General features: G+C 38.0%; 1 protein-coding gene across 26 annotated transcripts in view; it reads left to right on the forward strand.

The window, feature by feature from the left end:
• PHLDB2 (pleckstrin homology like domain family B member 2) overlaps window positions 1-12,467 on the forward strand; it is a 223,047-nt gene that overhangs the window by 169,259 nt on the left and 41,321 nt on the right. For 24 of the 26 annotated variants that reach the window (XM_082729920.1, XM_082729942.1, XM_082729941.1 and 21 more), the window contains one exon: window positions 7,274-7,402. The exons of the other annotated variants lie outside the window; for them this stretch is intronic. In XM_082729920.1, coding sequence (XP_082586046.1) covers window positions 7,274-7,402 — 129 coding nt within the window. The remainder of the gene's footprint in view (window positions 1-7,273; window positions 7,403-12,467) is intronic. 26 annotated transcript variants of the gene reach the window in all.

Raw genomic sequence — 12,467 nt, forward strand, 5'->3', positions numbered from 1 at the left:
TAACCTCTGCCCCAGTGAACTGATTCAGTCTAATGAGCTTGGCAACAGAGCAGAGAAGCCACCAGGACCATGAAGCCCCTTGCTGGCAGAGGCCTGGTTGTGGACTTGGCTTCCCTTTTGCTGTCCCTGAGCCCACGGCCAAGCCCAGCCGAGGCCACAGCGGAGCAGGCACACCTCCATTTGTTTAGGTCAGTTTTCTTTCTGTCTTTGCCTCGTTCTGACTGCAGTAAGAATTCCGGCCGAAAAATATTTTCCCAATTTCCTTTACTTTATTATAAAGGAATTTCCATTTCCTCTATGATGATTATCTATATCTTATCTCTGCTTCTTTGGCATGCAAAAATCCATAGTCAGTTGTCCTGAAATTCAGTAAAATGGTTAAGGAAAGAGCTCTGTGTCCGTAGTCTTGTCTCAGAGTCTTTCTGTTACCCAGAAGTTCATCATAAATAAAGCTCAGCCACTCTTTGTTTTAGGATCTGTCCTCACACAAACAGATTATGGTATTTTGTTGCCATCCTGGCCTTGTTTATAACTAAACAGGCTTAAAGGTGTGAATTGAAGCTTAAATCACTCCACGCCATATAACTCCTGCCACAGAGAAATCTTAAGTTATTTGACAAATTCTCCTACTGGAAGCATGTATCATTGTATCTAAAATGGTTACATTTTATTCCCACATTATTATCTTGCCAAGGTACCTGTTACTTCCGCTCCACCCATCTTTTAGAGCCAGGGGAAGACAGAGAGCCTGCCCCAGAATTCCTTAGCAGAGTGTTAATGCTTCTGGAGTGCAGAACATTTGCCAAGTCACAGGCGGTGTTCAGAAGGGACCCAGCCCTTCCCGTGCCTCTTTCTTACATTTCAAAGTTAGCTGGAGGAAGTGGAAGAGTATCTTGGGATTTGGGGACTCAGTCAACAGGATTCCAGATTAGGGTTCTTTTTTCTGGTGGTTGTTTGATTATAGAAATCCCTAGTGTTCTGATTGTCCAGTTTTTTCCACACTAAATTAATCCATCAATTGTGTAATTAAAATGTCAAAGCTAAAGGAAAAAACAATCTGCAGAAAGAAGTATAAGGATGTGCCTCTATAGAGGCATGTAGAGAATGAGTTCTCAGCTTTGCAGCATCCATTGACATGGGTCCATATTCTTTTCTCTGCAGTTCTAAAATCTGAAAAGGTCTTTTGGTGGGAGGGGGGAATCATTTTGTAAGATTGGCACCAAAATTTAGTTGGTTACGAAACCTGACTTAGACTGATATTCACACCTGTGTAAATATTCATAAGTAGTTGCAGAAAAAAAGAAATGTGTTTGGTTTTTAGTTACTGGCCCAGACCTTACTGGAAATGTCTTTTAATGTATGCTATATGAACTGCATTACTTCTATAAAATTGAGAATGTTCTGAAATCTGGAACACATCTGGTCTTAAGAATTTCAGATAAGTGATTTTTGGACCTAAAACAATAGCCTAATCTCTGAACCCATGAGGATGCCTACCTCCCAAACCACAGGGTTTAGGAACTAGAAGGAAAAATAATCTCAGGGTATATGGAAAGGACTTTGGATCGACTGCTCTTAGAAATGCTGGCTTAGGTACTGAATGAATTTAAACACATCACCGCATCAACTCCAAACCTGACCCAGTGTTTCACGAAACACACCCAGGTACTTAGCATGTGCTGGGTTGTGTGCTAAATGTTTGGGAATTACAAAGATGGACCTTAAGTTTTAAGAAAATCTTTATTAAGCTAACTGAGTTAGCAGATTTAACAAATAAATAAGTAAATAAATAACCTGTATACATCCCATCCTATATATATATATATATATATATATATTCATATTTATATATAATAAAATATTTATATAGGATGCTCAGGTACATTTGAATTTCAAATAAACAGAGAAAAATGTTTGGTGTAATTATGCCCTAAGCATTATTTGGGACATACTTATATTAAAAGATAATTTGTCATTCATCTGAAATTCTAAGTTAATGGAGTGTTCTCTGTTTTATCTGGCAGCCTCACAAGCTAATAAAGTAAGCATCTTTTCAGAGTAATCTTGAACCATCTGCTTACCAAATATTACTTAGATGTGGTAAAATTATGTCTTCACTGGGATTCAGGAATTTTCTGTGTAATATTGAAATTCAAATAGAGCCAACAAGTTAAATTTCAACTTCTTCTTTCAAGAATACAATTCAAAAGAGAGAAACTTGTTACTGTCTTCTAACCACATTGCCAGCAAAATGGCCCCATGATGAGCTTTGGATCATTAAGTTCATTAAAGATCATTGGTCATTCTTGTGTACAAGTTCAAGTTAGTTAAGGTAAACTCACCCACACTCCTGATCATCTGTCTGACTAGAAGACAGTCATTTTGCATCTGAGCTTGAAATGCCTTCCTCTCTGAACGTCCATTGGATATTGGAATCTCATGGTACAGTTTTTGTCTGGTTTACTTGAGGCATTTAATCTGAATGTAAAAATTTGTACAATTGGAGTGTCACTTGTAAAAGGGCCTTTTGTACTGTGAAGTAAAGGCATTAAGCCAAATATCTGAAGAGCACTCTTTGGTGCCTTGTGTATTAATGTCCCATGTCTTCATTTAAAAACTCGAATTGTTGTTAATTGCCTTTGCCTCTCCACATCATTCTGGGTAGCTCATTCAGGGGTTCCCAACCTGGCTATATATGAGAGAACATGGAGGGATTTTTTTTAAATGCTCATACCCTATTTTGCTCCTGAATGTCTGACTGCATGGAGACTTGGAAAATAGTATATTTTAAAGTTCACCCAGATTTATCTAATGTGCAGTCCAGACTAAGAACCACAGAGCTAACTGGACCATACTTCATGAGTATGGTCCTCTTTTCTTCCTTTCTTTCTTTCTTTCTTTCTTTCTTTCTTTCTTTCTTTCTTTCTTTTTAAGATTTTATTTATTATTTATTTGGTAGAGAAAGTACAGCAGAGGGAGAGGGAGAAGCAGCCTCCCACTAAGCAGGGACCTCAATGTGGGGCTCAATCACAGGGCCTTGGGATCATAAGCTGAGCTAAAGGCAGACACTTAACCAAGTGAGCAACCTAGACAATCCCTCTTTTCTCTACTTATAGTCCCTGAGTGAGTGAATAAGCAAATCAAGTTAATAGAGCCCGATTTTATATACTGATTTCTGCTTTAATTTGCTGTGAATAATTACTGTTGGTCATATATACACTTTAGGAACATCAGTCTTAAACATAAAGAAAGAGCAGAATGTGGCAATGAATTTGTGACCCACATGGCTTTTGCCAGTACATAATGACAAATCCGTGCAAGAGCAGTGCGAACAGACACAGCCACATCTCTGGTGAATCACATTCTGTGCCTGGTTTTACAAATGTCCCCTTGTGCATCTGGGTTATCCTGGAGTGTTCCAATTCCTTGTCATCTGATTTTTTTCAGTAAACTTAAATCTTTTCAACTTAATACAAATTTATTAAATTTGCTCATTAAAATTTAATACATTTACTGAAAATTTAATTTAAAGTTTATTTAATTTAAAGTTCATTACAACTCACTTAAATATACTTGTTTCTTGAAAACAGATTCATGAATCCTAAAAAAAGAAAATAGTTAAGCTCTCTGCCAACTTGGCCTTTAGAAATTGTTTTTGAGAATTTAGAAATTTAGAAATTTTTTAGAATTTAGAATTCTTTTTTAGAATTTAGAAATTGTTGAGCCTGTAAGAATTGTAATAGGCAAGTGTACCAGTTTAAATCTGGGGAAAGGAAATAACAGCCAGTTTTCATATTTTGCATGTCAAAGCGAGAATCCCTGAACCCTGAAATGCTATCTAATTTGTCCATGTATTTGTCTTCACTGTAGAAGGTGATATTTTCAGGTCTAATTAACTAGTTGCCTAGAGCTAATTTTCCTTTGAAAACCTTCTGGGCAATAAATAGAAAGTAGGAATATTAAACTCTTTCTGGCTTGAGTTGGCCAACTGGCTGGCATGGGCGTGATATCACGTCTCTGGTCCTCCATGATTGATGGCCAGGCCCACCTGCTACTGGTCCTTTCATCCTTGCCCTTTCCTTCCTTTGCCCTCGCTTTGGCCCCACTAAGCTTTTGCTCTGAGACGAAAGTCTTGCTCATAGCATTACCCGTAAACCAGAGGAGCAGAAGGTTCTGATGGTGCCCTCTTGCATTAGTCTTCTCACTGCCCCCTTGTACGGAATTGCAAAACATTTTGAGCACCTCAGAAGGAAGGTGCTATGTAAACATAAGGTACTTTTTCTTCGTTATCTGGACTTATTAGTAGTAATACAAAATGGGGAGCTCAGAGGCCTAGTTTGGCTGTTTCTTCAGATTTGAGACCTGGGTTTCAGGCCAGTGCCTTTCCATATAATCAAATATCATATCAATGTGCTCTGTCAAATGTAACTTTAAATTTTACAGTTTTGCACATTTGGTATTTAAGGGGATTGGATAGGTTTCTTTCTTGCTTTTTTGCTTTCTTTGTTTCTCTTTTTTAACTTTCTTCTTGGAACTAGAATTGGTGCAAAATCCAGTGATACAGTATCTACAAATAGAACTCTTTTGGATAAAATTCTTTTGCTGTGTAAATAGGGCAATCTTTGATCCACGCACAGAAGAAATAACACCTTTTTTTATCCAAAGGACGACTGGTGTTCTGTATTGCTGGCTGTATTAAAGGGAAAAATGATTCATTCTGAAACTAAAGGCTGAATCTGACTGGTCCTTGAAGAATCAGCTTTCCTGTGAATGAACACGTGATGATCCTTCACTCTATGTTCCAAGCCATTGCCCCTCTCTACCTCCGACTCTGGGGGGTTGCACAGGGTGTACACTTGCCAGAAAAGATGGAGGAAACTTTCTGAATAGTCTGCAAAAGTTTCAGTTGCAGAAACATTTTATTTTTTACTTTTTTTTTAGAGATTTTATTTATTCATCTGAGAGAGAGAGGGAGAGAAGGCACGAGCAGAGGGAGAAGCAAGCAGACTCCCCAGTGAGCAGGCAGCCCGGGGACTCAGGGGATAGGGACTTGATCCCAGGACCTGGAAATGAAGACCAGAGCTGAAGGCAGACACTTAACCCATCTGAGCCACCCAGGGGCCCCTGCAGAAACATTTTTTTTTTTTTTTTTAAGATTTTATTTATTTATTTGACAGACAGAGATGACAAGTAGGCAGAGAAGCAGGCAGAGAGAGAGGAAGAAGCAGGCTTCCTGCTGAGCAGAGAACCCGATGCGGGGCTCGATCCCAAGACCCTGGGATCATGACCTGAGCCGAAGGCAGAGGCTTTAACCCACTGAGCCACCAGGCGCTCCCTGCAGAAACATTTTAAAATTGATAGATGAAGTAGGATTCTCAGTTTTATCACTTCCGTATTTAATCATTTTGAGGGTTAAAAACTGCACTTCTAAACCTAAATATGTGGGACACCTGGTGGCTCAGTTGTTAAGCATCTGCCTTCAGCTTGGGTCATCATCCCAGGGTCCTGGGATCAAGTCCCTCATTGGGCTCCCTGCTCAGCTGGAAGCCTGCTTGTCCCTCTCCCATTCCCTCCCCCCCGCCACTCTCCCCTGTTTATGTTCCTCTCTCGCTGTCTCTCTTTCTTTGTCAAATAAATAAATAAGATATTTAAAACAAACAAAAACTGAATACGCATTTCTAAACGGCCCTTGACATTTAGAAATTTTCTGCCAAAAATGGACACCTAAGTGAACTGGTATAACTATTTATGTCCTATAGTTTTCCATTTAAACCATAGCCTCTTTTATAAAGAATCTAAAGATATGTTTACACGGGAAGTCATGGCCATTTGGATGAAGAAATTATAGTCAGTATAATTTTATGGGACTGTTTGAGAGCTGCATCCTTATAAAAAAAAATCCTTTTCTGATCAAGTTTAGAAGCCAGTTTTATTGCTGTCTGCAGTTAGGGTGAATGAGGCAAGGAGAGTAAGGGGGTGGTCACTGTGCTTAATGAGGGCCAAATCATGGTAGTGCTTCATGAAGTGCTTTTTTTTTTTTTAATGATTTTATTTATTCATTTGAGAGAGAGAATGAACAGGGAGAGTGGGAGAGGGAGAAGAAGTAGCAGACTCCCCATTGGGCAGGGAGCCTGACCCCAAGTCCCTGGGATCATGACCTGAGCTGAAGGCAAACGCTTAACCAACTGAGCCACCCAGGCATCCGTCACGAAGAGCTTCTGTGTAGGCTGACAGAGTTACAACAGGGGAGAAAATCGAGGCTAAAATTTGCTTCAACGCTTTAGAACATCATAAAGGGCACCCGGTTGGGAAGACAGGCACTAAACAGGTTGGAGTATTTTTTCTCAATTTAAAAGATGACATGGAAGGCCATGTAATCACTATTATAGGATTTGCCTGGTGGACCCCAGAGAATGTCCAGCATTCCTCTGGACTGTGTGACCGGGGAAAGATATAGTGTTATCTCCACGTTTCTCTTCTATTTTCTGACACCTGGGTGTTCTCTCCTTTTTTCCACAGTCCATGTTTCAAGTGTTTTTTATATCCGTGAATGTAGAGAAGTCTTCATCTCCACAGTAAATGTCATGTGTCGGTGTATCCAAACTGCGTGATATGCCTCCCTTCGCTGCTTTGTCAGGCTTGCCTCCTTCCCTGCTCTCTCAGCCTTAGAAACAGATTTTCTAATTGCTTAAGCTTTGAAGTTTGCCGGATAGCTAGACCTGTTTCAGGTGACCAGGGTGTCAACTAGTGCACCTGGCATGCTTCTGGTCCGAAAATAAAATCACAGTAATTTGCAAAGCTTGCTTAACAAATGCCATGAGCAAATTGGACCACGACTATACTTGAGGTAAATGCCGGCTTTCCTTTGCCTTGGTCTCTGCCAACGGACTCTTTGTAAGGCTATCTTATAAATTTGGTTGGCATTTCTTTTGTCCTTTGTTGACCATTGACCAGCTTCTTCCACTTTAAACATGGTGTCAGGAAGGAAGGAAGTCAGTCAGTCATTGCCAGTACCCAGTGATGTGGACCGTGTTTTAAGACTACAGAAATGGAGCCCCCTTGTCTTTACTTCCACTTCCCCCTTATCTTAGTCACTAACTAGGTATGTTTCTACATGCATAGGATATAGTGCGGGCGTGTGTGTATGTTTGTGTGAGTGTGTGTGTGTGTGTGTGTGTGTGTGTTGGTGTTATCCTTGGGAAATGTTCACTAATGCCTGCTTTGGGTGTGAAGGTAATTTCTATTCTTCTATTTTCTGATTTCTGAACTTCAGGAGAAGGTAAAGCTTGATGCTGAAAGGGAAAAACTAGAGAGGCTTCAGGAGCTTTACTCCGAGCAGAAGACCCAGCTGGACAATTGTCCTGAGTCCATGAGGGAACAATTACAACAACAACTGAAGAGGGTCAGTAGTAAACAGGAATGCGCCAGTTGTTTTTTTGTTTTTCGGTGTTTTTTTCAATGAAGTTCCACTTACCTATGACTTCCTACTTCACACAGTATAAATTTGCATAAGTTCTGGTCATTAGATACTTTTTAAGTAGAAATATGCATGCTGATGGTATATATTACTTTATGCTATTCAGACAATTCCTTGTTAGAATCCTTCACTAATTTATAATGGAAAATAATAGTTCTGGAGTCATTCTTTGTAACAAAATAGAGTCATTCTTTGTGACATATAACTGACACTGAGATTGTAGCATTTAAATCAGCTGGCATCTTTTCCTGCATTCTCTGCTGCATCGTGAGTACTGTTTGCCCTTGGGATGTTGTTTTTTGTTGTTGTTGTTGTTGTTTTGTTTGTTTGTTTTTACCAGTCTCCGCCTGATTTTCCACTTGGGTCCAAAAAACGATCCTTGTCTCTGATTTGCTTCCCATCACCACTCACTGTGTGTCTTTTTCTTTCTGTCTCTTGGTGACACTGAACTTCTTAGCACACCACAGCAAACACCAAGACCCAAGATGCAGGGCCATGTCCTCCGCATCTTCTCAGGCGAGCTTCCTCATTTTTTGAAGCTTAGTGCAACGTGGACTTTGCGGTGGGTTTTATCGGGTTATTTTCCGATCATTGAAGTTGGCTGTGCTTAACATGACCATGCTGGTTATCTGCCGAAATGAGGCTTCGAGGTGGAGAGTTTCACAAACACTGGCCAGACCACATAATATTTCAGAGCCTCTTAACGATTGGGTTGTTTGCTCTGAACAGCAGCCCAAATAAAGCTGCGGAGCAGTCTTGGATCTCCAAGAGTCATGTCATAGTAATTTGTGCTAAGTGACTAACAGTTCATGATTCCATGTGATTAGAAAAATAGGCTAGTTTCATTCATGCTATTCTGTCAAGACCTTCTTGGGAGTCGGCAAGTGGAAACCCCAGCTGAGGTAGCCCCACCCTTGGAAATGTTTAAGATGGCCTTTAATATAAAAACATGATACCTTAGAGTAGCATTAGGTTATGAAAAATTACATTTAAAACTTTTCAGTGTATTACAGAGGCTGAAAGCATCTTAATAAACAGTACTAAAGGCAGGCAGGTCAACCTACAGCTTAATGATTTTAATATTTTAACAAACAGTGACTTTCTTACTATGTTGGATCAAAAAAGTCCCAACAATGCTTCTTCCTCTTTACTCCTTTTAGTGTATACAGTTGAACTTGCTGTAAGAAGAGAAAATTTCCTGTCACTCAATGTCATAATTCTCTAGAAATTGTGTGGTGAAAATAACTGGGAAAACATTAGTATTTATAAAATTATTTTTGCTTGTAATTTGTGTTTATGCCAGTTCACCAAAGAGATTGGGAAACGGCTTTTTATGTTGGTTCACTGGTTTTCAGCTCTCCTCGTTACTAATGATTTTACACAGTGGTCCTTTTACTTTATCTAGAGTCAGCAACAACTTACATATTTTGTTCTTCTCTGCCTCTAGTTATCCAAATATTGCTTGGACTCTTTATAAATACCACTGCAAATAAAAATTGATAAATTCTACTAATATTTGAGACTTGGATTGATATAAATAATGTCTGTTTGCTTAATCTAGCCTCAGTAGGATAACTCTAAATGTATGTACATTCTAAGGATGTCCAGAAAAGGACAGGAAGTGATATAGACAGTCTCTTCCACTATTTCAAGGCAAAGACCCTTATCTTCTTCCTCCCTGAGCAGAGTATAAAATTCTTATCATAAATCCCTTTCCTCGGGAGAGATAACTGGCTTGTGGTAGCTTCTGTTCATCTGTATTAAGAGGTCCACTGATTTTACAGGAATGATGACCAGAGTAACTTTCCACTGATCCCACTGCTTAATTGTTAAAAAGTCCACTTACTTCATGAGAAGTCCATTCATACTAGGAACTTCCTGTGTTACCACAGCTCATTTCCCTTCAGAATTGAAAACCTTCAGAATGCCGCTTCCCTACGAAGCTTTCCCAAAAGCATTTAAACTAGATGCAGTAAAGGTGATTTTATTACCACAAACTTCATTAGGTGGCAAGTCATACAAAAGAAAAAAATAAATGAAGAGGAAGAACATCATCTTCTTAAATGTGTGTTTTCCCAAGTACTTAAGCTGAAGTTATGGAATGAATGATTTTTTGTGCACAACATGATAGCTTTATGAACAGGCTTCTTACTTCTAATCCCCTGCTTTGGAGTCAGAATACAGCTTTCATCTGAGTAGTTGCATGTAGTGAGGTGGATTCATCAGTCCCGAAGTTCCCTGGGATGCAACCATTATGGAAAAGAAAGCAGGAGTTAAATGATTTTTTTTTGCCAAATGAGTTCCCCTAGTAAATGGAGGAGACACCTGGCTAGAACTGTTTTCTTGTGCTTTTGGTAATTTACTCACTGAATGGTTGATTTCAGTCTCTTGATTTTATATATATATATATATATATATGTAATATATGCATATTATATAAATATACATGTTCGGTGACATCAACAATTAGAAGACCTATTTTCTCATTAGTTCTACAATCAGTTTATCCTTTAATCTTGGGTAAATCTTGGGTAAATCCTTCAACTTGTTGATGTCACCGAACATGTATATTTATATAATATGTATATATTGCATATATATATGTATAAGTATAAATATAAATATACATGTTCGGTGACATCATATATTTATATAATATGTATATATTGCATATATATATGTATAAGTATAAATATAAATATACATGTTCGGTGACATCAACAATTAGAAGACCTATTTTCTCATTAGTTCTACAATCAGTTTATCCTTTAATCTTTGGTAAATCTTGGGTAAATCCTTCAACTTGTTGATGTCACTGCACATGTATATTTATATAATATGTATATATTGCATATGTATATGTATAAGTATAAATATAAATATACATGTTCGGTGACATCAACAATTAGAAGACCTATTTTCTCATTAGTTCTACAATCAGTTTATCCTTTAATCTTGGGTAAATCCTTCAACTTATTTGGGTCTCAGTGCTCATATATAAAATGAGAAGGTTGCATGAATTATTTCCATTCTCTTTTTCCAGATTCCAAAACTGTGCAGTTAAAGTGTTTGACTATAAGGCATAAGATGGAGAAAGGTGAACAAACCCCAAGCCCCACTTAAATTTGTTTTCAAAGTTGGCCTTGAGCTGTCTTGAGAATCTCTCCTGCTATTTCACATCTGTTCTCTTCTTCTGTCCCTCTGCTAAGCAAAAAAACAAAACAAAACAAAATGCATGATGGACTGCATGTAAACTTCTGCCATAGAAATCCTCAAAACAGTTATTAGAAGAAAAGAAAGAATTGCACTGAGTTTTCTTAAGCACAACTGTTTATGTCCTTTGGTGCCTGGCCTTTGAGATTGCCATCCAGCAGAGATTTGTAATGTTCCTTTTAGCAAGTGAAGCGTAGTTAAAATTTTCATTCAACTAGTCCTGCCCTTGACTTTGAGCTTCCTGTATATATTACTGTATGCTAAATTCAATGACTCCTGCCCCCAAATTCCATGCCCTGAATTCTTATTCTTATCTAAAATCTTTGCAAAGCCTTTTCCCCTCCCCAGTTTTTCTTTTACAGTGTAAGTTTATATACACACATTCTAATTGTTTGGACAACTTGAGCAGATGATGGTATCAGCAGAATCTGAGTGCTAAGCTTAGCTTTAATTTTCAACTTTCCTACCCAGTGTGTATTATTTTCATGCAACAGTTTAAATATTTACTGCAAACAAATTAGTGGCTCTGTGACCTACACATGGTTAAGATAACACCTGGTGTCTATTAACCAGATGTGGAGTGAGCGACGGACTACGGGACTACCGTAGTCGGCATACTGTGAGACTCATACCCACTTTGAGTAAAGATTACTTATAAACTAAAAAAAAAAAGTTTATGAAACTATTTCTCTCAATAATCTTTAGCCACAAGCCAAGCTTAATTCAGACTTAAAGTTTTTAGATAAAAACTTGACTATGAATGACTGTGTGAGGAAATATGTCCACTGATGTATTGTTTCAAGACTGCAGGGATTTTGTTTCAAGATATGATGCTCGAATTATCTCTCAATTACTTCAGTAGTGACTAGATTTGGGCCAGATTCATTCATTCCTTTAGAAGTTATAAGCATGAAATGTCTGATAAACTTGAATGTCCACCAATAACCTGAAACCAAGACTGCTTTCTGTTTAGCCAATTAAACTGTAAAAAAAAAAAAAAAAAAAAAAGAGTGCTCAAAAATGCTGAATATGTTTTTCAAATTGTTTTTCTTGCTCTTAACTTTTAAGAATCCACTGTGTTGACATAATAATCTTGTTGCTATAGTGCCGCTTGTAATTACATGGTAGTTGATCATCCTTCTGTGAATCATCCCCCAAATAAAATTCATTCCAGAAGACAGAAATATATTATTCCATTTGATTAAAAGGCCTAATTTATCATTCACATAAAAACCAAAAGAGGGGGGTGGTATGTTTAAAAACTGATATAAATCTAATTTATCATATTTATTTATCCAACTCTTTCTGATGTTTTAAGTGAAAAAAAAGCCACGTCCTGGCTATCTTGCTTATGCAGAGTTACAAACCAGCTAGCTCAGCCCAGCTACTGTTTCTTTTCAGCCATAGATTATTTACAAATAATATATTTTTTAAAAATCTTCTATACCTTATTTATGGTTTAGTCAAAGCCCCAAAATTAAGACAGTGGTTTTTTTTTAAATGTAGATTAAAGAATTGTTTACACAACATGTGCCAGTCTCTGCACAGATAGGGATTCACTTCTGTCTTCAGACATTTCATAGGTTAGGAAATGCCTATCTGATGACCATCTGATTTTTATGATTTCTGGTCTTTCTTAAATGCCCTCAAGATTATTCCCAGAGTAGCAGTACTTAACCATTAGAGACCTTCTTTGTGCCTGATCAATGCTGTGCTTCCACCCTTCCGGTAAAAATCTTTGTAAACAATGTTCAGGGATTCATAGAAGCCCAGTGTA

The sequence above is a fragment of the Mustela nivalis genome (assembly GCF_964662115.1).
Source record: "Mustela nivalis genome assembly, chromosome: 1".
NCBI classification, from domain to species: domain Eukaryota; kingdom Metazoa; phylum Chordata; class Mammalia; order Carnivora; family Mustelidae; genus Mustela; species Mustela nivalis.